General features: G+C 38.4%; 1 protein-coding gene across 2 annotated transcripts in view; it reads right to left on the bottom strand.

Moving 5' to 3' along the window:
* USP24 (ubiquitin specific peptidase 24) overlaps positions 1–25,527 on the bottom strand; it is a 66,247-nt gene that overhangs the window by 4,876 nt on the left and 35,844 nt on the right. The window contains exons 31-63 of one of the 2 annotated variants that reach the window (XM_072866769.1): positions 23,700–23,797; positions 22,809–22,904; positions 22,424–22,652; positions 21,313–21,472; positions 20,864–21,019; positions 20,216–20,286; positions 19,291–19,451; positions 18,369–18,430; positions 17,824–18,015; positions 17,403–17,520; positions 15,905–16,049; positions 15,330–15,449; positions 14,952–15,077; positions 14,633–14,731; positions 14,339–14,421; positions 13,973–14,114; positions 13,424–13,543; positions 12,801–13,021; positions 12,283–12,407; positions 11,494–11,635; positions 10,993–11,143; positions 9,566–9,661; positions 8,807–8,910; positions 8,259–8,372; positions 7,389–7,485; positions 5,768–5,884; positions 5,067–5,159; positions 4,628–4,733; positions 3,607–3,728; positions 2,963–3,076; positions 2,634–2,699; positions 2,293–2,359; positions 70–148 (exon numbers count right to left, since the gene is read on the bottom strand). In XM_072866769.1, coding sequence (XP_072722870.1) covers positions 70–148; positions 2,293–2,359; positions 2,634–2,699; positions 2,963–3,076; positions 3,607–3,728; positions 4,628–4,733; positions 5,067–5,159; positions 5,768–5,884; positions 7,389–7,485; positions 8,259–8,372; positions 8,807–8,910; positions 9,566–9,661; positions 10,993–11,143; positions 11,494–11,635; positions 12,283–12,407; positions 12,801–13,021; positions 13,424–13,543; positions 13,973–14,114; positions 14,339–14,421; positions 14,633–14,731; positions 14,952–15,077; positions 15,330–15,449; positions 15,905–16,049; positions 17,403–17,520; positions 17,824–18,015; positions 18,369–18,430; positions 19,291–19,451; positions 20,216–20,286; positions 20,864–21,019; positions 21,313–21,472; positions 22,424–22,652; positions 22,809–22,904; positions 23,700–23,797 — 3,992 coding nt within the window. The remainder of the gene's footprint in view (positions 1–69; positions 149–2,292; positions 2,360–2,633; positions 2,700–2,962; positions 3,077–3,606; positions 3,729–4,627; positions 4,734–5,066; positions 5,160–5,767; positions 5,885–7,388; positions 7,486–8,258; positions 8,373–8,806; positions 8,911–9,565; positions 9,662–10,992; positions 11,144–11,493; positions 11,636–12,282; positions 12,408–12,800; positions 13,022–13,423; positions 13,544–13,972; positions 14,115–14,338; positions 14,422–14,632; positions 14,732–14,951; positions 15,078–15,329; positions 15,450–15,904; positions 16,050–17,402; positions 17,521–17,823; positions 18,016–18,368; positions 18,431–19,290; positions 19,452–20,215; positions 20,287–20,863; positions 21,020–21,312; positions 21,473–22,423; positions 22,653–22,808; positions 22,905–23,699; positions 23,798–25,527) is intronic. The other variant, XM_072866770.1, reaches the window with a different exon arrangement.

The raw sequence follows: 25,527 nt of genomic DNA, 5'->3' as shown, positions 1-25,527 counted from the left end.
GCAGCCTTAACCATCACAGAAAGGCCTAAGGTAGGGATGAGGTTAAATTCTGAAACCCATATTACTCACTTCTGAGCCAAAGTAACAAGGAACTTGACACACTGGTAACAACGGCTGCTGTCCACATGGTTGCTGTGGTGCATCAAGGCTGTGGGGAGAAACACATGGATTAAAACACACAATTCAGATTTCTGTGTACCAGCCAGTCTGAAAACATAACAAAGATGAAATTTTAACTTAGGTGGTGGAAGTTATTTCTACAGATGGTAGCATGAGTATGTGTGTTAAACACACTACTGTATTGCTGGCAGTTTTGAGTACTTCCACAACTCTATTGGATTAAAAATAGATCAAAGTGAAATGCAGTAATTCTTTCAAATGCGGTACCTGAATTTTAAACAGTCCTCTCCTAATGCAGTTATTCTTCCCCTATAATCCAGTCTATGTTAGATAATCCCTATGGTTACATCTGTCTGAAGGAAAAAAAAATGTTTGAAACCCCCTTAAATGGACCAGATCACCAGCTGGATCAGATCATCACCTGGATCAAAACTTGCAAAGCTAGAAGAATGTTTAAAGCTTCTTCACAGAAACAAGCATAGCAAAATTCAACAGCCATGAATCTCTTCTATGGGAGACCTGGGCAAAACCCCAGGCCATTCCTACCAGGAAGTTTTCTATACCGTGAATTGCCACTTTTTAACAAAATTCTTTGACTGAAGAGAAGCACAAAGATTTCCATGGAGCTGCCACAATCAGATTTGTTACTCAAAACTGCTCTGTCCATAGGAGTCAGCAAAGAACACTGTAGTGAAATCTCTAAAGGAGGCAAACAATTGCTAGGGAACTGCAAATTGCCAGTTTTTCTACCATGAGAGCACAGCAGATGATTAAAACTACAGCACTGGTGTACTGCAAATTATGCCCAAACACCCTCTTGAGGACCACAGAAAACTACTGATTGCTGATTTCCTTTCTTGGAGTAAAACTAGCCAATGTGACTGATAGGTCACGGTCCATGTGCAGTGAGACTGAATGCTGCTCAGTGCTGTTGCAAGGAAACTCCAAGGTAAAACCACAACTTTCACTCCCGAAACTCACAGCAGTTCATGTAAAATATGTATGATTTAATAACATTACATGAAAAGCCTTCAAAGTAAAAATCCAACTGAATAATTGCATCTCTCCTCTGTAGAGGAAAAAAGGTCATGTCTTGCCCAAGTTACAGAATAGAATTGGTCCAAGTGGGACCAATTTACCCAGAAATAAAATAACCACTTAGCTATTCTCTTACACTGCTGCATCTTACCTTCTCTTCTATCAGTCATACATGGAAACTACTAAACAGAAGAGCACTGAAGTATAAGAGAGAAATAAAGAACAAAGCTGAATATTCCTTCTCGCTAAAACAGAATCCAAAATAACTTAAGGTGAAAGCCACAATCTGAAGCAGTTCCTCATCCAAACAGCTATGAAAGAGGGGCTCAAGCTTCAGTAGCTCATCAGAGGTGCTCTTTGAGCACTGTGTGACTACCCCACGTTTCTCTTGCCCACAAAGCCTCTTCTCCTGATTCATATGAAGTAAGCTCTCATCACTTCTGGGACTTTCCTGTTGCTTTTGAATGCTTTAGTAACTTCAGTAAAGTTTCTGTATCAAATGGAGAGACAACACTTTGTATGAGCAGCAACAAATGGGAGCCACCTGTCAGATTATGAGGCTATCCTGCAGTTAGTGGTATTAGCATCCTTCCATGCTGAACCAGTTCCTTTTCATGGTAATTAGGATGCTGACAAAACAAAGAGATTGGCAATTCCTTGAGATACGTAGGAGATAAAAATTAATTTTTGAGGTTACAGGATTCAGAGCGCTACACTGTTATGTTAATCCAAGGTACTTTTTTTTCCCCCTCTGCATTATATATATACCCTGATTTGCTTCTTATTTCAAAAAGTTATCACTCTTGCCAACCTCTTGGTTAAGGTTCCTTAATGTCACTTTTTAAGTATGTAAGTACCACTCTTCTCTGGGTTCACTGACTGCTGCTGTTGGAGATAATTAATTTTTCGCAGTTAAATTCCTTTCCAGTTTGCTGTTACTATAACATTCTAATGCTTATTTTGGATTTTCTTACAGTGTTTTGTGGGGTTGTGGTGGCTAAATCAAATAGTGTTGAGTTGTTTTCCCTGAGAAGTAAAACAGTTTAGAAGGATTAGAAACAAGGAGATGATATGAGCCATCATCAACATAAGGGTCAGTAGGAAACAGGAGCGTTCACCCACTGGCTTACTTGCCTATTAATCCATTTTCAGTTTCAAAGGCAAATTTGATGCGCTCTACTTGTAACGGGTCTTCAATAACCTGTTAGGAAAGAAAAAGATCAACAGAAGTAAGTTCCGTGTGATACCTGTATCTATTCTACGAAATGGTTTTAACTACCACAACATGAAAAACAAATAAGACTTGTGAAGTTTCATATACCGGATTATCAAAACAGCAATTGAAAAAGTAATAAAAACTCCAAACTGAAGGATTAAGAGATACGTGGATGTTGAAATTACCAATTCAGTCCTGACTTTGTCATTATGCGTTGATACAAAAATCTATCCTGTACAAGTCTTTACCCTTCACCTACCAGTATCTCATGGAGTAACTGGAATATGTTTTTCAGTTCATGAGGTGGAGCAGTTTCCAGCTGAGTCTGCATGTAAGAAATATAGTTACTTAGATAATAAAATACGCTGATGATGCAAAGAATTACAAGACAGCTTTACAGATTTTTGAAAATTTGTTGTTTTAAACAGTAAAAGCTTAACCCCCCCAATCCACCAACCCCCTCCCAAATCCAACAAACCGTACTGATTGTTCTGCAGATCCCAGTGCCACTATAACCCATGAGACACAGTATAACCAAAGCCTAGAAGAAACACTTATGCAAAAAGCTTATCTTGACTATCTCCATACCTTGATGAAGTGTAGCACAGTAAAGGAAAAGTGCTCATTACAAAAGCAGCAGTAGACCACCATCTCGATGAGAACCGACAGAGATCCAGTTAGCTCTCGTAACGCATACATCACCTAATGGAAAGGTGCAAACAGTTTCAGACACAGCCATACAATTATTTCTAAGAGATGGATCAATTTTATAATAGAAATAGTCTTTTCCAGGAAGGACGCAGGTTTTTTTCCTCCCAGCACCTGCATGGCCCACTGAGCTGAACTCCTGCCCTCATAGCACTCCATTCAGCTCCTGCTGCCCACCTCCAAGAGTCTGGTCAAGCATGACCCATTAAGCCAGAGCAATTCAAGCTAGCACCTCCAGCTGACATATGGTAACTGACCGCACGGGCACTTGCAAAATGTGTTCAGCTGTCTTTGCTAACTTCGTAAACTCTCTAACCAGACCCCTAAGTTTAGGGATATACTGGAAAATAAGAAGGTGTCAAGAAGAAACCAAAGATGCCTTCTTGTTTATGCTCAGAATAATAACCACATACTCCCCAGCTGTCTGCTTTTCAATATTCAGTGTTTTTCATGTAAGGATATTTCGAAGAACTAACATCAGATCAGCTTTTAGGTTCAAGCAGGGCAGAATTTAGAACAGATACCTCCATTAAGTAAGGTTTTCCCTCAGACAGGAATAACAAGGCTTCCACTTCTTCATGGAGCGTCAAAAGTGGACCTGAAGCGGTGATGCTTAGAGGTGGACGCTGCTTAAAGAGACCAGGAGCTATAATAGCAAATACAAAAACAATCCACTAATAAATTAGATTGTTCTACACACCTTGAAGACACTGCTGCTCATTTGGCACCATGTAATCCCTGATGACATTCATGTCAACTAGCTTACAGCTCGTATGGTACCACTCCAAGTAACAATCTATTGCACACTAAAGTATCATTTACTTTAGTGACAACATAGGCAAACGAACTGCAAGAAGGCCAAAGCGAAGTGGTCATATTTACTGTCAGTACTTTGAGCTTTAGTTTCACTTCCAATCACTGTTGCATATTCATCATATTCAGAACGTTTACCATTGTTCTTTTACTTTATGATTTTTGACCGCCTCCAACTACAGAAACTTTTAACCCTAGAATGAAATCAAGTTATTCTTTTAAAAAGACAACTTTAAATTCCTCCTTCAGGAAACTGAAGATCTCAACTTATTTATTATCTTTCTTTGGATATCTGTGTCTCTTGTAAGAAATATCTAGGTAAGTACTTCATTGCTTGTTATTCAGTAGCTCAGTCTAAATACTCCCCTTCAGATTAGCAAGAGGCATAAAAAAATCTAAGCAAAACCCAGCCTGTTCAGCTGCGAGTTTGTCCCAGACAACAGTGACACAGCTTGATTCACTCACATGAGGAAAGACCTTTTGAGCATATGGGGGAGGGGGGAAGGCACAATAATGTTAATATCAAGATTCCCCCCCCACCCCGAGTGCCTGTAATACTATGTTTGCCACAGACTCTCAGTACATTTACAGCAAAAGAAAAAGTAATCAAACGTATGCTAACCATTACTGCCTTAAATTCAAAGTGATTGCATTTTTCCTCACTGATATTGTTACTCCCAGTAAAAGCAACTGAAATGCAAAGTCACCAAAAGGCAAAAACTCAATTCTTACCAACATTTCTTTGTGAGGAAACGTCAGAGTGCAAAACAAGTAGTGCTACAGTATTGTGAAGATATCCAAACTCACGAGCTTGTGCTGAACTCCACCTGCGATTCTGCTTGAACCAAAGGAGAGATTTAATTAACTTTTGATTAGCTGATTTAGTCAACTTTGCTAAGTCAAAACAAAGCAATGTCCTTAACAGTCCACCACCATGTTCTAATACTTTGAAGTTGGCGAAAATGTTGTTATCATCAAACCATCACATTTACTTCTACCAAAACAGCTATTTCCATGTTAACTACACATAGGTAGACTAAGACTTGCATGAATTTTACAGGATAATCCAAGGGTTAGTCTATCCTACCACATGAAAAGCATTTATCCATAATTTAAGCATCACAACACGGGGATGGACACAGCACAAAACCACATGCTATGTAAGCTTTACCTGATTACTCTGCCGGTTGGGGCCAAGGAGAAAATTGATCATGTGCCTCAAAGCAGAGTGTCTGAGAAGAAGACTGCTAGCCCTTATACCCTGCTGTTTAGACAACAATAAAAAGTTACGTTCCTGTGCAGGTAAAGAGTTAATGCTCGAGGGAACAAAAGTAAAACGCATAGGCTAAACACTGCATTTTCTACTCAAAGAAAAAGTCACACAGATCAATAAGGTACACCTCTAAAAAGCCGTCTCATTATATAGAGCACATTACATAAACCAGAGCAGAATCAGCATAAGCAAAATAAGTGTCATCTAAAAAAAGAAGAAAAAAAAGGGGGAATAGAGAGAAACCATATTGGGGTGAGCAGTACAGTCAGTTATGCTGCTTCCTATAGGACAAAAATCCTGAATGCTGCTTTTTTCAAGAACAGCCAAGAATGATCCCCCAAAATAGAAACCCAAAATTCAGACTCTGGAAATGACATCTTCAGTTTGTATACTTTGCTGGTATTTTTTGAGTGATTTTTATCCTAATCCAGTGTTCAAAGCCATTTACTTTTCAAAAAAAAAGAAAAAAGGAATACTCTAATAAAAGTTCTGGAAGAGTTTCACTGTGCTGCTTAAACCTTCTATGAATATAGATTACTAGTTGCCTTACTATTGTCCTTTAAAATTAAACTAGCATTAAAAAAATAACAGTTTCTTACCTTCTGTACAAAGTTATTGAATAGCAAGAAGTATTGAGCACAGTTTTTACAGTTTTCAGGTACATCTTTATCCAGTAGAGAAAGTAGCACCTCCAATAATTGATGTAGACTTTTTAACTGTGGAAAAAATTATTAATTTGAATTTGAAGAGTTGTCTACTGCTTAAAAAACAAAAGTGTTTCACATATCAGAGTTAAGGTATGGTTAACAATCATATGTGTGGTCAGATATGCTTGCTGTGATGAATATAAATAGCTAACATAGGATTGCAGCCTTCCCATTTTTAACTCTTCTGAATGAATGCTGCATATATTAAGCAGGAAAGTAATGAAAGCATTGGCATGTAGGTAACTTGCTCAAAGAAGTGGAACTCAGTGGAACTGCAAACAAAGTTTGCAGTATTTTTAAAGCAATTCAAATTACTCCTCAGAGTGAGCTGATGTTCAAACATTCCAGTCATGACAGTAATGCAAAACAAACCAGATTAGAAGTAAACTGTCACTCAAAGTCTCATGTTAGCGTACTATCACACTCAACTATGCAAAACGCAATGTAAGTGTTTAGTTTGCATCAAAGCACACTAAGGGTATACACACTGGTATATAATTTATTACATCTCAGTTAACAGATAGCAACTAATAGCCAAGAGGAAGTAACCAAAAACTATCAAACTATATTGTAAATGTTCATCTCCCTACTACTGTATTCAGCTTGTAGGACCTCATAGCAATCTTTCCTTACAGCTCTAAATATGACAAACTTTCTTAACAGAAGCCTGTACAACACTAGTGCCTTCCATCCATGACACTGGATTAAAAAAAAAAAAGGTAAAACCCAGAAAATGGATAGAAAAAACATCCTATTGTATCAAATATTAAAATTTGATGTAAAAAAAAATATTTCAGACTAAACAAGACTTGGACATTTAAAAGCGTCCAAGCCCCCAATGACAACCTACAGGAACACACCAGAACATAGATAACACTTCTGAGTTGTCTTATTACAAATGATTTGTTCAGGTATCCCAAGAGAAATAGGTAAATCTCAAACATTCTACAAATGACTCCTTTCCACAAATTTCCTGCTGGGTTTTCCTAGAATATTAAGATCAGCAAAATGTAACAAAACTGCACTTCCCAAATTTACTTGCCAAGATTTTCTAATAGAAAATGAAAAATTTGAACAATAACCATATTTATGGTCTCTCTCTGGAACAAGATAACTCTGTTACTACTGCTATAAGGCTTCTGACTGAGTGAGGAAGGAGAATCAGTTAAATTAAGCCAATTTCTGGAATCAAAAAAAGAGAATAAATCTTAGGAAAACACTGTTTCCAAGCTATTAAAAGAATATGTGATATCAGTTTATAAGACAAGCTGAAGTCAGGCAGAATTGTTTATAAGTAATACCTTAAACTTAAATTCTGAGAATTACAGCAGCATGCTACCTCCTAGGGTAGGAACAGACAAGCGTTAACCTATTCAAGAAATGAAAAACTACAAGCATGATCAAAAGACAAGCGCCTTTCACCTTGCCATTTACAAATCACACAGCATTGTCTGCAAACACAGCAAGAGCCATTAAGTAGAGACAACCAACGGGATCACTGGTGGTCACTAACCTTCTCCTGATAAAGCAAGGCACTGTCGAGGGTTTTTTCAAGAATAGTGGCTACAGCAACTCGCACCTCTCTTACACTGCATTCCAGGAGGAAAGTCCTGGAAGATAAAAGGCGAAGCTGCAAAGAGAACTGGAATCAACGTGTACACACAGTTACTATGATTAAGTGTGGTGTTTATTATTCTATAAAGGAAAACAGTCCAGATACTACTTCTTGTAGTGTACTTCTGTGGATAAGCTTTAACTTATTTTCCTGCACTCCCACTTGTCACTACTAAGGCCTATAACATTAATTTATATTTATTCATTCAAGTAACAAAAAAGCTAAAACTAAAAAGCTATCATAGGCTCCTGTCTTTCAATGCAACTTCAAAGATAAAATTTTCTTTAAATTGACACACCTCTCTAAGTGTGTCAGTTCTCCAATAATTTGTCTTAGGTGTTTTCAAAATACCTATTAGCTGATCTTGAGCTTGGCAAAAAAAATTCTTTCCAGCTTATCTGTGATCTTTGTCAGGTAAGCATTTAACTTACCTTACCCCAAACACTTTCACCACCTTCTCCTTTCCCACCACTTGCAGGAGTGACTACACAAACTTAAACACATTCAAAGGCACTCCACTGAATTAAACATCTGCATCCTCCTCCATGTACGCTGCACTATTTTATTAGATTTTCAGAATTACTCAGAAAGCTGCACAATCAGAGAAAATACTAGAAATAAAAACCTAAGTGATTATCTAGAGTGTCTGTTTAAAGAATATGCACAGTCAACTCTTTGGGAATACATCAGTATAGGCCAGACCATGTTATTAGGAAGCTTTATCCATACATGAGACAAAACACCTAAGACAGAATTACCAGTACTTACTTTACGAGCTCCCGGCCCTCTGGCCCGACGAAATATTCAACTAACCACTGACAAGCATCAATGCTTTTGGAGAGCAGTGCATCTATGGTGGCAATCCATTCTTCTGTATCAGCCCTTTAACAAAACAGGGACAACTGTCAGTAATGAAAGGGAAAACACACCTCCAAAACCTAAGCCATGTTTCTTGTTTGCCAAATAGAAAGAATTTTTGTTTTAATTGAACATATATTAGATGGCTTATGACAAAAACACTTAGAGAAGTATTTTGGAACAACTTGCTGTCTTTCAATCCATTAAAGCATTTCCATGCCCAATCCACCACCACCGAAATAATGGACAGCTGGGAGAGGCAGCAAACTGTCAGGTTATATATGACTCTCCTTCCTCTCTCAGATTTCTTTGTGATGGGATTCTGATGCAAAGCAGAAATGTATTGCTACTCCTGTGAGTGTCTCTGCTACTCACAGTATTTATTTCAAGGTGCTGTAGGTACTACAAGCACGAAAGCCTCAGAATATGTTCTTACAGTACCCAGAACAAGGCCTTACCTGAGTTTCTTCTTGGTTCGGAGATAGGTTTGGAAGAGGAATTGGACTGCCAGCTGTAAGCTCACCTTTGCCATGCATGGATAATAAGGATGCTTCACCTTAGTCTGAAAGAAACATCAAATTTACTTCAGAGCAGAAGTATGCCTGCAGCATATGTGCTGTCTCTTAAACACATCAACATGTTCTATTCAAGTAATTTACTTCATTTGGAAAAAATAAACCAAAGCATTTTTCTGTGCTAAAAACAGTCTCCAGTGCTGACTATGCTAGTTAACAAATATGCTAAAACAGGAACAAACTTGTTTTAAGGCCCACTAGATCTGTAGATTTAATAAATGCTGGTTTGTTTATTACTCTATTTAGAAAAACTTAATTAGTAAACTGTACTTCCAATGAAAGTCTATCAACTTTGAGGTGACCAACACCAACTTTCGGATCTTCCATATAGAGAGGAATTTCTGTTCCTCTAGAGCTCAGTTTGCATCATTAAAAAAAGGTGTGTGTTATTTCATGAATTTTTCTATGGCAAAGGAGGCTAGAGAGTCAGCTCCGAACTACTAGAACAGGAGGCTGGAGTCAGCTCTGAGACAGATGTTATCAGTGTGAAAAATTATTGGAGACAATTAATTGCTCAGCTGGAAAAGCAAAGTCACATCAACCCTTCTCTTCCAGTTTTCCTGGTTGTGACCCAAATAGCTTCTGTGGCCCTTTCTAGCCAACGTATTCCGAATACTCTAAGATTAAAATCTAGATACTTACAGCATTCAGTGAAGCTAATGACAGAACAAAACTGAAGTAGTCACTACTGTATACATCTCTGTTCTTCATAAATTTCAAGTTTTCATCTCTCACCATCTGTAAAAGTAAAAGGCGGCAACAAAAATTTTAAATGTTGTCAAAGTACATTTCTCTAAATAAAATTCCATCTTTTATGTAAATACATGTGGTGTTTAAAAACCAGTGTCAGACCAATTCTTTTCACACTCTGAATCACTACTTCAGTGGAGGGAAAAATACATATAGGAGACTTAGAAGATTTGTATAAGACCAGTGATTTTCTTCCAAGCGTATTACAAAACACAAGACAACAGATGAGGGACTTAATCATTTGGCCATTAAGGGAAAAGAAAAAGGAAGAAGTTGCTGATAAGGTCCAATTTTTGTTTGCTTTTCATAAAAAAGCCAAGAGAACATCCTTCAAACCTGAAAGGCTTGCTTAGCAAATTTACATTAGCAAGGAACCATGGTATAATTACAAGCTGCAGCCACAATAACGTACTTAAATGCCAAGCCCCGCTTTTTTCAAATGAGATTTTGCTGAAAGACTCTCAATAAATTTGAGCCGAGTTCTGTTTATTGTAATAATACAGCCCCAGATACAAGAATGCCTAAAATGACTATTAATGCCCTGATACAGCCCACGTGGAGGGCCATGCACGGCCTGCAGTTTATTCTGACTGTGTATGTGATGTAGGCTCTCTTGCACGTGTGCAGAACAGCAGGATGGTGTGCGTTCAGAAGACCAAATATCTGCAAGATTGTATCCTCTCCTGTATGGACCAGAGCTGCAGACCCACAGACTGAGATCTCCTCCTTATGACAGCTAACCGATATCCAGGTTCTACCATCCTCTCTCTGCTCTGCCAATGCCATCACACCTCCATTTTCAGCCCTGACTTGCAAAGTTGCCTTCAACATCCTTGTTTTCTCCTTTGAGAACATATTCAGTATTATATAAGCTAACAGACATGAACAGAATTGAAGCTTGTTTTGGCTTCTCTTCTCCCCTTTTTACATTCTTGTGAACTCAAGAACTAGAGGATGACTGTAATTTGCCATCTTCTCCATTATTCTTCAAGTGTACTTCAAAGGAAACATCTCTGCTCTCATCTCTCCCTGCTTGCATGCTAACTGCTGCCATTCTCTCGTATTTGACTAACTTGCCTGCAGTTTCTTCAAAGCAAAGAATGATGGGTCAATTTTGTGAGAAGGCACAACAAAACTTACAATAATGTACCACTGAGCAGCTTGTTAATAACTTTGTCAGAATCCAGAAATATTTTCTATCTTTGCTTTCAAGAAGGGAATTACTTCAAGGCCACCTTCAAAGTTACAGTGTTCCTCTCACTATGTGCTTAGTACTAAATCAGTACGATTTAGTTGCCACTTTTGGAGTGCTCCTCTACCTGATATATCCGCACAGGCATTTTCTCTACAAAAAGACCCTTTTTTTCTCCTTTTCGAACCAGCTTCGTCAAGATGGAGAGGCGGTCACTGTTGGGCCTGTGGGGTCGAGGTGATGACTGGGGTGAAATTTCTGGTGAAGATGGAGCAGATCTGAAATATATACAAGCTCAAGGTGAATAATGAAATCCTATGACAAATCTACAGTTCAAGTTTAAAACACCAGTACAGCCAGCATAATCTTAAGGCAAGTTTAGATGACAGTCTAAGTACTTCTTAAGGCTGTCAGTCAGCTTGAACTTCTTACTGCAATAGTGACAGCCGTATGGAAGAGGAAATTATAAAAACACCAAAGACTATTCATTAAGCAGCTTAAAAAAAACAAAACAACAGAAGGGTCAGTATACTCCTTTGTTGAAGAGGAATTATTCATTCCTTAGTTCTGGAGATAGGGTCTAGGTATCAATGTAAGAGAAACCTTTACAGACACAAGGGGAACTTACAACGAGAGGTCCTCAGCTTCTTGACGCACAACACTCACTCGACTTTTCTTTGGCAAGACCGGAGAGTTCTGATCAGACACTCTCTGATAAAACAGCATATAGGCATTCCAGTAGCGCCGACGCACGTCAGGGTAAGGGTTAGCTGATGGGAGAAAAGGCATTGGATGAAGGCCTTTGAAGGTTTAGTACCTTTTTCACTCCTATAAGGAGTGAAATACACACTGTGGCAAGTAATACACACTGTGGCAGTATAAAGTTATTTGTCAGATTAAAACATCAGTCTGTTAGCGAATAACTAAAACCTGAATTCTAAAATATTTTTGCAAAAAGCATATGCGTTTTAAAAATATAATTATCACAATTATGAAACAAGTGAATATTGGTGGAAATGTATTTGGAATTAATTCCTTAAAGCACTGAAAAGTTTAACTATATGATGCCACATCATGTTCTATGCACCGTCTTTTTCACTAGCCTAACACAAGGCCTATTTTGTAGTTTTGTTTTGTTTGTTTGTTTTGGTTTTTTAACTATTTTCACAAGGTGCCATTTTACTTTTGAATATCCTCTGCTACTAAGTCTGAACAACAGTGAATATAGTTCAATTAATATTAGGCCATATACAGGCTGTTATGTCCTTCAGTAAACAGAAGACTTTAGGAAAAAACTGCTTGGGAAGGATTATTGGACCAAGTCACTCAAAGTAGATATAATGGACTGAGCTCTACCTCTACTGAGAACCAGTATGAAATATAAAGCTACTGTAAATCAATCTGTACTTCTGCTTACATTGATCATAGACTTTAGGTCTATACTCTCCACCAAAACATTCATATTCCAAGGTTTCATCAGTTAAATCAAATTCTTCGACAACAGTGTCATTAAATTTATACCACTTTCCTTTTCCACATCCCCTGTGATCAAAACAGAACAGAAACACAACAGAAACAAAGTTACTTGATTGTCTAGTAAAAAACCAAACCACCCCGAATACCCTAGAAATGACAAACCTGAAATCACATTTGTTTTGACAGTAAATAGAAAGCTCAGTTCAATCAATGTCAAAGTTTCATTTAAAAAAAAAAAAGCTTGATTAAAAATGAGAAGCACATCACCTGCAACTAATGTCATAGGAAGCCCTCAAACTGCAATACAAGGTACTAAGAATTCCTGAGACTTTTATAATATGGTGTCTCACGTTATTGTCTTAACACCCGCAGTGTTGAGTGTTAAGAAAGGGAAGAGTGCTTCCAGTAGAGCTCTGAATGGCTCTCAACGTCCCCCATTCAAATCTTCTTGGCTATTACCTCCTGTCCTTTATAAAGGAGTAGTAGTGCCCTGCATGTGCCTGGCCACTGTGAACAATCACACCAACAAGCTCATAGTTTTCTGTAGGGGCAACTTTCTTCCTTGGGGAGCCTCCGCCTCCTTGATCTGTGTTTCTACCATTGTCCCCCACTTCCGAGGATGAGTCCTGGCGAGCCATCCCTGACACAGTGTAAGGTTCCATGTTCAGCATCCAGGGAAACTGTTTGAAGAGATATTTCAGATTAACTGAGATATTATGTTGTGTACCTGCTTAGTGTAATTTTATGAGAACTGTATTAATACATCTCACATTGGCAACACCAGAGGAAAACATGGTACTTTGACTTTTTATCCTTATGACACAGAAGTTAAATAAAATGTTTTTACAGAGGTTTTTCCTCTTGCTTTCTGAAAGGCCCTCGAGAATGTTGCAGACAAAGAAAGCTCTAAGGAAAAATACTTATTTTCTGTAGCATGATCATGTTGTAAGTGTACCACGTACTCAAAATCCCAGTATCAAAATGTGGGGGAAAGAAGAAAGAATAAACAGGAAGAGTGAGATTCCACTCCACTGTCCACTCCGTGGGGTGGGGGGGGCTGCCATACAGAAAAGTTTTCTTACCCTTATTTGTTCATCATATTTAATAGAACGTCCACTCTCCCAGTCAAAGCCAAATCTCATCAGGTGAATCACCAACAGGCTAGGTAAGACCTTAATGCATGTGCGCTTCACTGTAGTTCTCTTAAAAAGAAAAGAGAGTATCACCTCTATCTATATACCTCAAACATTCTGTAGTATTCTTCTACAGATGCCCAATTCCAGCCATCTTGAACTTATGTACAATACAGCCACGGGAGGCGGGATGAGCATAGGATGACTATAATACGTACAGAGAAAGCACTATTGCAGCTAATACAGAGTTTGTGTAGTGGGCTGGTATGTTACAGAACATTTTACCATCCTCCCATCCCTCTAAATGTTCAGTCTACAATATGAGTTACAGGGAATGAAGAATGCTATCTGCATGGATTTATGGATTTAACCTCTTGATTATGTCTTCAACGTAGAAAGAGTAAGCAGTATCTAAGCATGGTTTCTATGACCATGTAATGCTTAAGAAAATACCAAGCTACAGTTGAATCTTCTTTCACATACATTAAGAGCCAATACCTTTTCTTTGCACTTTTCACAGTAGTATGCATTGCTTCCTTCCAGAACTTCTCCTCTAACAAACTGATCCAATGATATTTCCAGACTTTGACATGAAGTCACACCTAGGTTGAGAGCCATGAAGGCTTCCTCGCGCTCATACCTAAATTCAAGAAGAAAAATAGTCAAGGCATTGACACAGTAGAACCTATCCAACTTGCATTAACAAGACATATGCTTAAGAAAGAATATTGCATTTGCCCCATAGCTATCAACAGCTGTGATGCTCACAAAGGCATATGCCTCTACTTTCTTTGCTATTTTGACCTACATATTTTAATTAGTTACCACATAACTTGGTAACTAATGCACTAAATTCAACATTACCTGTGAGGACAGTCCTTGCAGATCTTCTGATCAGAGAAGATTCCTTGAAAAGTATTCTTAAATATTTGGTCTCTTCCTATTTTCTGTTGGAGATGTAAAGTTAGACATCAGTTGGATACATTGCAGAGTGAAAGACCAAGAAAGCAATAGGAATTTTAAACTTCTGAATACAATGTAGATTATAAAATAAGCCGAATGTGTCTCTGCCTTCTTTTCTGAAGCACAAAGGAGAAAGAGACAAAATGTACCAAGGAGATGCATATGAAGAAGGAAAGAAATCCCTGAGGTTTTTACCTTGAGGTACTCATCCATTTGATCTATAAGACTGGTGAAGAACTCGTAAGCATCCTGTTGCTCTCTAACGTAAAGTTCCTTATTCCACATCTTGAAAATCTATATAAAGTATAAATATACATATAAAAGGGTGGTTGGTTCCATATACATATCACTAAAGAAAGTGATTTTTTTGAAAGAAATTCGTTATTTTTACATGTTTTGACTTTTTGAAGCAAAACTTACTTTATCTCTAGAAATTCTGCAATGAGGAAAGGCTGAATAAAGGATTACTTGTTAAGTAGGAAAGCTATATATTCTAAAGAAAAAGACGTAATACCTTCCAAAAGTTCTCAGGTACATAATACTGTAGCTTGCTTTCCATCAAATGACCAAAAAGAGATTGAACTTGATAGAACACATTGTCATCTGGATTGTCCGTATCATCATCAATGGAAAGCAAGGCCTGGAAGGAACAAATAACCTTATTAAATCGGTTCTTGGCAAAATTATCACTGTAAGTTGTCATGACACACAGCACACCTTATAAATTATATATTTATTGTGTGTATATATTTATGCACACACATGTACATACACAGTTTTATTTTAACTTTTTTTAAAAAAAAATTAATTTACAAATGGTGCCAAGATGAACTTGCAGTTCAGGTGACAGTAGTTCTAAAATGAGGACTTTACGGGATGTTGAACCAATTACCTCTGGGAGACCAGGCTGCATATATAGCTGCTGGAAGACGGCATTCATGTAACAAGTAGCACCACCATTCTTCAGTCCCACAAATCCTGAAATGGAGCGACTATCCACTGGTGGAAGATACTAGAATGACAAATATATTTTTTGTCCCAGTAAGTTATAAAAAGCATGAGACACCAACAACATACTATAGCTTTTATAATCACCTTCATAGGAGCTGTTAAGAGCAATTTAAAGGAAAACCAGAAATATAAATTCCGAAAGATTGCAAGAGCACTATATTGGGTCATTTAGATGTTTAACACTTTGCACAAAACTGTTAAAAATGGCCTAAAATGTATCTAAATAAAATTGGTGATACTTAGGAAATACTTCTTTCTTATCCAGATAATAACTGACAAAGACTCACTGGAGTATTTGCTTCTGAGGAAGATCAAATGGGTCTGCATTTACTCTTATCTGCTTTTTGTCATTTGAAATTGAAGACCATGGAAATTTCATGAATGCAGCAGTTAAGGAGATCATACACAGTACTCCAAACCATGCTAATACGAATCAAAAAAAGGCTTCTTGCTTACATCAAACTCCTTGGTAAGTGCAGGGTCACACTGGTGATGCATAGAAAGCAGCTCTTTTGTAATAAGCTGGAGATTGGAAGGTGAGCTATCAGCCAGCATTACTAACACTTCGTAAGCAGCTAATCGGCTATCTGCTGTACTGCACCTAAAAAGAAAACCACATTTGAGATCTATTTTGTAGATGACTCAATTATTTCTAATTCCAGAAAGCCATATTACTCAGAACAAGCGACAATTAATGTTCAAAACGAACATTTTAAATGATAAAGCACTCCTGAGAGACTGCAAAGTGCTATTTTTTCTTTCTCGAGGAAGGGGAACAGGGAAGAATTGAATCAGAAGAGCAGCACCAGGAACACTCCTTTAAATAAGCCTCCCTTACTGACTTGGAGACACCTGTTGTTAACATTCAGTAGCAAGGAAAAGTAGGTGCCCTAAAAAGAAGATACAGAATTGGCTGTAGGTCTGAGGATAAAGACAGATACTCTCCATCACTGTAACACTGATGGAGAGACATAATGACTTATTTACAGGGAGACCACCTTTGAAAGGGCTAGACCAGATAACTTACTTGCTACAAGAGATGAACTTCGACCTAAGCAGCACTAGAACAGTAGAAGTGTTCTTCTACTTAGCTCTTTTCAGTGGATCATCAAACACATTAGCCCTTTCTTCTAAAGGCCAAAGAAAATGCTTTATTTACTTTAAGCAAACAAAAGAGCATGCTTGAGATGAACTGCAATGGAGGAAAGCTGGAGCAAAACGCTAAGGTGTAGCAAGTCCCATTCAGTTCAGGCATTGCTAAATGCTCCACTGGAACCTTCTTTAGCATTTGTGGAAAGGCAGCATGGATATGCCCAATCCAACTCTAACACCAACTAGTCCGTGTAATGTAAGCAATCCAGCTGCAGCAGCACAAAACTCCACACAAGCTAATTTACCCACTCCTTCAGATATCGTATGGCAATAACAGAAGACAGGTGTGACAGGAAAGACAAAGCCCACACTTTTTTTCCCATTTGACATATTCTGGGCTATTATCAGCTATCTCAGGTGCCAGAGACTTGCTCAGCATTCGCTTTTTACAAAACGCAGTTCTTTTGAAGGGAAAAAGAAAATAGCGGAACTTTTGAGATTCTCATTTACAACGGGCTTGGAAAGTTAATTTCCTGCTCACGCTCCAGTTTAGCCAACTTCCCAAGCGATGATGAGCTAAAGGAGTACTCTTTGGACTCATGAGATCAGACCTTGGTTGTGCTTGCAGTTCATCATTGACCTAACAAACAAAGCACAGACTTTGGAAGTACAGAAAAATAAAGATTTTTGGGTCACACTAAAACTTACAAAAATGCTATTTGGACACTTATGTAGGAAATGTAGAGAACTGGAGAAATGCTCCAACACTGTTATTAAATCGTAGTATCTGTAGCCCCAGTGTGACATTTGCATTCATGAGATCTAGGACAAAATGCAACACAAACAAAAAAACAATTTTTACTTTGGATGAAAGTCTTGCTGACTGATTGCAGCACTGCCTGCTGGAGAATGGCTGTTCAGAATAATCCTGGATGCTCGGAAGAGAAAATCATCCAACAATGGCTTAATCAAAGATGAACCTGTAACACAGTAATCCACATCTACTGTTAAATACTTACATTATCACTGCAAATGTCAAAAGGTGTTCCATAACAGCAAAATCACTTAATAGCACCATATCAACAAAAAACATATCCCAATATTTTATCAAATATCAAAGGTACAACAAAGGTACTACCAAAATTACTCCTTATAGCTCTATTATCACTTCTACTGATGTATTATAATGTCTTCACATGTACTGTCTACTGATCAAGTCATCTGTTAGTGCTATGCAGAATTCACACTAGTCTAGTCACTTTAGAGTAAAAAGGAATACTTACCAACCATTTCCTTCTCTGCCCCACAAAGTGAAAGGAGAGTCTTGATGAGTCTCAGGTGTCCTGCTAACAGGATGTTATCAGCTTCACTGGTCTCACACTCAGCTGTGCGGTTGGGTTCAAAGTTGTCTAGCCAGGTGATCTCATCTTCTAACATGGCAGCTGGGCTTATCTTCAGCTGTTCCATTTCTGATGCTGCAAGAGAAAAAGAAAACCCAGAAAAATTAACAGCTCTATAAATGTAGAACATAAATACAAAGAATTTCAAACAGTTTTGTAATGGTCTAGTTTCCCCCACAATGTGTAGAAAGTATACCTTCCACAAAGAAACTCATTTCACTTTCTAAAAGGAGTGAGCTGCCTTGCTGTTACTGAATGCCAAGAGCAGTCCATGCCAGGCATTAACACAGGACAGCCAGCACACCGGCACGTCACATTGAGTTCATGGTGTAGTAACCGCTCTGTGAAGGCAATTCTACATCTCGTCTACAGAAGGAAGACATGCTTGGAAGCTGCAATCAGAATGACGTGTGCCTGTGCATACTTACATGTGAGGTCATCCAATAACTGACATCTCAGGTCAAAATACTCTGTACATTGGGACAAAAGTCTGAAAAAGGTACAAATAGAAGAAAGGCTTAATTTAAAAATCAGAAACTTTTTTCTAAGCACTTGCCTTTAAGGCCTGTGTGCTCTGTCCATCTAATCCAAAACAGCATAGCTATCTAGGTATGCTTCAGCATGCACACGCTGCAGCTTTAAAACAGATTCCTTCCCAACAGCTATTTCTGAATGTTATGAATAACATTTAATCCTGCTTTCGTCCTTCACCTCATAACAGTTTCAGTTAATTATCAGATGATGATAAAACAATAACATGTTTTAACTTCTCAGTTACTCCTCTATTCAGATTCCTCTAGAAATTGCTGTTTAAAGTTACTGTTAAATTCCCTTTGGACAGTCAGGGACAAGTTAATAGGACTGACACCCACAGTCTTTACAGGTGTAACGGGTAACATAAGCAACAAGAAATGAGGTGAAGTCATGGGTCCAGACATCACTGAAAAGGCTGGAGCCTTTAGGATTGGCTTCTGATCTCGATCTATGCAGTGCTATCAAATTCAATGTTACTGTCGTACAGCCTCTACGCCTCATGCAGGATTCCAGCCAGGTTCTGACTGCCATGAGCACATCCTAGAAAGAGCAGGCCTATTTAGCAATTACCACCTCCTGAATGGGAAGTCAAATAAGCTGAACTGTAAGTGTTCACAGGGGAGGAGTTGTACTTTGAGAATTCAGCTTTATTTCCCTTCAATTTACATACTTCCAAAACTATCTGGGGCGTGACAGGGATGTCTACTTTTGACAGACTTGCAAAGTCCTAACCCCTTAAGCCTCAGAGCTTCTGCAGCGCTGCTCATTTAAAAATGTGATAGATTTGCTTCCTCAAGAAACACGCATCTGACTTACCTCTGGTTGATTCCTCTCATGATGCTGGTTGGTGACCAAAGAGGCAGCTGGGCACCAAGAACAACATTCAGGAGAAACTGGTTTGGCTTTTGTACATCTGGGTGAGCTGATGTGTCTGTCTGACTAAGGGTGTACAACTGGTCACAGGCAACACGACGAATCTGAAACAGTGTTATTGTCGAACACTAGCAGTTACTCAAAGGTTGCAAAAAATACACTTCTGTTTTGTTAGAAATCTAACAGAAAAAACAGGCATTGAAAGGCTTGTGTAAACCAGACTACGAGCTCTGCACCCGCCAGCCAGGGATTCTCTACTTATAGGGATTTAGCAATCCACTTTCATCCCTGAGCTAAAAGCTCTGATGCTTTATTAGGCACAGATTATAAATTCAGATAAGGGAGAAAAGATGCAATGACTTAATGCAAAATATATGAGATGCAATGAAATGAAGTAAGCGTGACTTGAAAACCTCTAGATTTTAGAATATCCAGAATTATTTTAAAATCAGAAAGAATGAATTTTAGGAGGGTTCTGACATTTGGAAGAATTTTTCAAAAGTTCAGAAGAGTCCATTAAATCTTACCCAAATCTTCTGAGATGAAAGTTACTTGGAACTTTCCCTAAAGTACTAGTTTTACACAATTTGTCTCACCAGAATGAGAGTATTTTCTTTAGACTAGCCACAGCACATGTGAGCCTCATGGATTAAACAAGCCTAAAGAATGTAATACTTCAGCATTTTCTATCAACACATCAGTACATACTGGAATTACTAACAATTATACTAAACGTTATTCATTCAAATACAAAAAATTGTGGGAATATTTGCAATGAATAATTTTATCTTCAGGCCATATTAAATGACCAAAGTGTACACATTTCAGAAGTGTAACATTTAAGAAGTTTTCAGAGAAAGACCCTCACCTCAGCACTTGGTGATCCAAGCAGTATGTCAATGATGAAATCGGCAACACAAGGCAAATTGTAAAAAGATCCTAGAACAGAAGAGTACCAGGCTATCTTTTTTAAAATAATAATTTAAAATAAGTCAGTTACAGTCTTGCACTAAAATACCATAGGACCTAGAGGACATCCCCCCCGTTAACACTGAAAAGCAGTAACGGCTATTTGCATATTTCCCCATCTCCTTCCCTCACCAGAGACTGGCACCACGTTATAACAGCATTTTCCTTTGCCTTCCGCCACCACTAAAGTTTACACTTCCTGTACACAAAGGCTCAAGTACTAAACACTAGCTATGCAAACAGCAGTACTTCCAGAATTACATACTTCAAAGCCAGTGCAAATATTTATATACTGGCAGTAAGTCAGCTTTCCCAAAACGTTTCACTAAGGCACAGCACTACATGCCTTGTTTCATGCCACTTGCTCTTTGGTCCTGGAGAAAAAAAACCTGTATTTTTTAATGAAATTTTGTGTTTTTAACTTGAGCCGTCTCAGCTTACAATGCTAGAAGTTTCTCATGATTTTTTTTGTACTCTTCTGTCTCCAAAAGCCTTCCCCCACCTTACTTATATTCCAAATAGTGAGTAATCCAATTCTATTTCATACCTAGTTGCTGACTGCGTAGCTGAAGGCAGGTTACTAAGAGAGACAAGGCTTCTCCAGCAATCAGAGCATCTTTGGTGGATACGGACTGCTGTCTCACACAGATACCAGCGTGCAGCGCAGTTGGCTCTCCTTCGCTTCCTGAACTGCAATTACTTCCTGCATTAAGAAATGAACAAATGCTGTAATCCATTACATTTTTCAGATGTTTTCAGCATCTGGTCAGTTCTCTGCAATTTAAAAAACTTCTCCAAATGCCACATCTCCAAATGCCACACGAACATACAGCATTTTGCTCAGATTTGTGTAATTCAATCATATAATATCCTGAGTTGGAAGGGACCCAAGAGGATCATGAAGTCCAACTCCAATGAATTCAGCTTCAAGCTTCGAAAGTGCTCAATTAAGAATAAACCAAACACTTTCTTTGGTGAGAGACACAGTTAACCCACCTGAGCTGCTAAGTCTGTTTCGAATCCCAGCAGGGAATAAAGTGTTGCTCTCTTTTATTGGCTGACTACTTCCCACGAGATCCAGTCGTCCTGCAGCAGCAGCCCAAGAGAGTCGCATGAAGCAAGCCACTGTGGAAGTGAAATCATTCACCTCCATAGTCTGAAGGAAAAAGAAACAGCAGTTACTTCTGCGATATTTAACAGCCTTTGTTAATCATAGGGATAAGAGGAATGTATCTTCTGGATCATGACAAATTGACATTTGGATTTCTTTTCCTCTCTCTTCGCTAAGCAGGCTCAAGGATACAAGAGTCTTTTTGTTCCCAAGGAGAGATTCGTATTGCTCCCTTAATATGAATTAGTTAATTTTTAAATTCTCCACAAGGGTAGATACCCTTTTCACCTATCGGGAATTAGGCATGCTGATTTCATATTGATCCATTTGGGAAGCACTGCTCAAGAACCTAACATAGCATACTCGTTACATTAACTAGGAAGTTTCTTTCAGCTGGACTCAACTTTCAAATGAGTTGACTTCTTGTCAGATTAGATTTTTTTGGTAAATAGGCAGTGTCAGGTTAATTACACTGACATGCCTATTAAATGGGAAAATAGCATTTTCTTAAAGTATTGAAAATTAAAATTTCCTTTTTCCCCAGGGTACCATCAAGCAAAGTTAATTTTTAATAAGCTATTTGAAACAAAACACTTGCCCAAAATTTCTAATTCAAAGAAACATGGACTATAAGCCACAAGTTCCAGCAGAAACCTTCTCCCTTCTATTTACAGAAAATTAAAAAGAGTAAGATCTTAGAGTTAAGCATATCTCAAAATAAATCACAAGTAAGATTTCTGTGTAGATCTACTTCTGGTAAGCACTTTTGGGGTACTGCTTCCCTTTGTACTGCTAAAATAATTTCTGAGGCTATGTTAAAATTCAGATCAAGATCAGGAAGAGAGACTGATAGTCAGGATTTTCAGAGGCTTTTATATGGAGCGTGGGCAAGAACCTGTATAAAAGGTAGACTTTTGATTAAAAATCCAGGAGTTACACAGCTGTCACTGGAGATGACACCGCTACACCACCATAAATCATTAAACACTTCCTTACTTGTATGGCAACTCTTGCTGCGGGTATGATTTCTTCTACCCTAATGGAGGATCTATCAGACACAGAGAGCTGTCGGTAGGATGACTTCTCAGGTGTTCCACAAATGGACATCTGCCTGCTTGTTTGTCGGCTGACATTACGGAAGGGACGTGAGGACAATGCTTCTACCCCATCTTTAATGAAATCCTCATCCAGTAAGGTAGGCATTGTCTGGCCAACAAGCAAGAACCTACATTCACGGAGCAAAAACGTCAGGCTTATTTTTGAACGTTCACAGCAAGTGAATGAAAACAGAACTCAAAGTACCAGTTAATCTTAAATATTACAAGCCACACTCTAAAAGCCAAGAAAGCAGCACTTTCTCTAACGAAAGGCAATTACATACCTTGCAAGTTGCAGGCAGATGGAATAGACTCCCTGTCTTGTTTCATAGTCTACTTCTGATGGGATGGAATCTCTCTGCATCACATTCACCACCAAACTTAAAAACAAATCAATAAGACAGACTCCATTTGATAATACTTTACATTAGGAGAGAGCTCCAATTAATTTATTGCTATCCTTCCCTCCTCCTATTCAGTCAGCTGAGTACCAGTTAGCCAGTTAAAACTGCCAAACCGGCATCTTCGGAGACTAACTTCCCCATTTTCCCCTCCTGCATCTACAGATGGAAGCTTTCTGTTCCTGCTGGAAAATGCTTCAGGGTCTATGGGGCACAGGGGGGGTGCGTGGTGTGTGGACAGAATTACTGAGAGCAACATATACTTGATAAATCTGACAAAAGCACAAACAGTATTGCCAGGTCTTCCAAACCACTCATACTGTGCCTCAACTCTTTATCTGAAGGGTCTGAATTTTGGAGACTGTAAAATTTAATTTGGTTCCCACTGCACGATCTACGTTTTGACTGCTTACAATGTCCACTGGTATCTATGCAGAACATAGCGTAATGTACACGCTTGCAAGTTGGAACCGAAACACTTAAATGCTAACTATCCAAACATCAACTACTGTACTAAAAGCTACACTTCACAAGCTTATCTGTGCCTAACTTTATTTTGGGGTTTAACAATATGTACGCTGTTACATTACTATGGTAGCTACAGTAGCTTTTCAGACACTGGGTAATAAAAAAAACCAGCTTGGGTGGATTTTTTTTTCTCTGAAAAAGAAGCTGACAGGTGTACTAGTGTGCTACAGTGCGGAAAACAAAAACCACAAAGAACTGCTAACTAAATGAAGCGTTATAAATTGAGTCAAGATTTTGAAATCTAACCTCAAACCTCCTGCTCTGAGGAAGTTTTCACAGAAGGACTTGGCACAGTTTCTTGCCATTTCATCATCTGCAGTTGGCATCAGCTTGGAGCTCAGTACCTAAAATAAATTAATAAATAAGCATGCATATACCCCCCCCGCCCTTAGTATTCTTTATCTGCTGAAGGTTAAAAGTATAACAGAAAAAAATCCCCTACAAATGAAGCAATTAACAATACCCTTATGCAAAGCTGTATTCAGTAAAGAGAAGTCACTTTAAAAATATTCAGGACAACTATGGCTATTACAGATATTTATTCTGTATCAAAGGGCATTTTTTTCTCATTGCAGTTTACTTTTTAAGGGAAAGGACAAAGTACGTACTCTAGCACATGAAATGTTGTCTTCAGGCTCAGTTGGTGCTCCTTAAGAGCCCAAATCCTTCTTTCTACATTTTCGGTCGACAGTATGCCATACAACACCCTACAGATGGCTTGCTTATTAATTTATGCCTTCTGAAACATAACCATATTGCTATTATCGTTTCATTTTATAAAAGATGGTCCAGGTAATTCTATAGGCCTTACGAACATCACCCACTGCATCATCCCTCCTGTTTTAAGTCAGCACTAAACTTCACAGAATGCAATTACGCTCAGAAACGTGGCCATGAGGAAGTCTGTGGTCTCTGTGGGTCAGATCTCATGTACATTTATAATCAGTTTCACTTCATTTTACATAAAGAAAAAACAAAACAACACCCAAAGAAACAAAAAAACCCCAGCTCCTCCCAAAACCCCAGAAAATCCCCAGAAGTTATTTACTTTCTTGAAAAGTCTCTTTGGCATGTACAGCCCACAATGCTGCATGTGGGAAAACAAAATACATCTTTTTCCAGGTTCACAGGTCAGAAGAATGGTTTACAGAGCTTCAGGCATGAAATCTTATCACAACACTGCATGATATAACCCTGAACATCTGCAACATTTAATTTTCCTCTTTCACGTTCTCTGCAAATTCCCTGTGCACATTTTTTCAGAAAGCAGTTCAGACTGGTTCCCATATTTTCAACAGATCACCAGTTGAGGGGATAAGAAAACACATCATCCTTTTCCTGACAGAAATCATCTTCCAATTGGCTTGACTGGACTTGAGGAACAAGCCCATTCATATAATCTACACATCTAATCCAATTTACTACTTCTCATCCCTTGCCAGAAAAGCAATTTATTACATGCTTTTATTTTCTCTGGCACAGAAACAGCAGATAACTGTCTCATCATACTGTAATATAACCTGCCAGTTCAACAAGATACCCTTGCTGTGATATGCTAAACCATTTGCTTTCAGTTGTAGAACTTGTCAACATATTTCCAAGACATCATCAAATATCTTTTATTCCAGCTGTACAGAAAAGGGGGGAATCCTAACACTGCAGTGTGATGACAGTGCAGGAAGATGAAGAGCTAACATTAGACTGCAGAAACCCAAAGGGAAAGCAACTACAAGAAAATTCCTACAGTAATCTTGGCACACACCAGGAATGAAAGAGAATAACTTTGTCCACTGTTCTTGAAGCTGTTGGCAACCGGTCCTCTCAACTTCAAGTTGTTCAAACCATATTTGTAATAAGTCCTTATAAACAGTGGGACCTGCGAGTAGAACTAGAAACTGTCCAGCTTCCTCGAGTGTGCAGATTAGTGTCCTAACAATGATGCCAGCTGAACTCTTATACTCCTTAAAATCCATGCACTGAACACTTGGAAAGAACCTTTTCACAGGGTCCAATCCAGTGTTTTGGCTAAAAAACTTACTCAGGAGAATACTTAGGGGTAAAAAAAATGTATGTA

This window comes from Ciconia boyciana, chromosome 7, assembly GCF_034638445.1.
Source record: "Ciconia boyciana chromosome 7, ASM3463844v1, whole genome shotgun sequence".
NCBI lineage: Eukaryota > Metazoa > Chordata > Aves > Ciconiiformes > Ciconiidae > Ciconia > Ciconia boyciana.
This window is presented reverse-complemented; position numbering and strand designations above follow the sequence as displayed.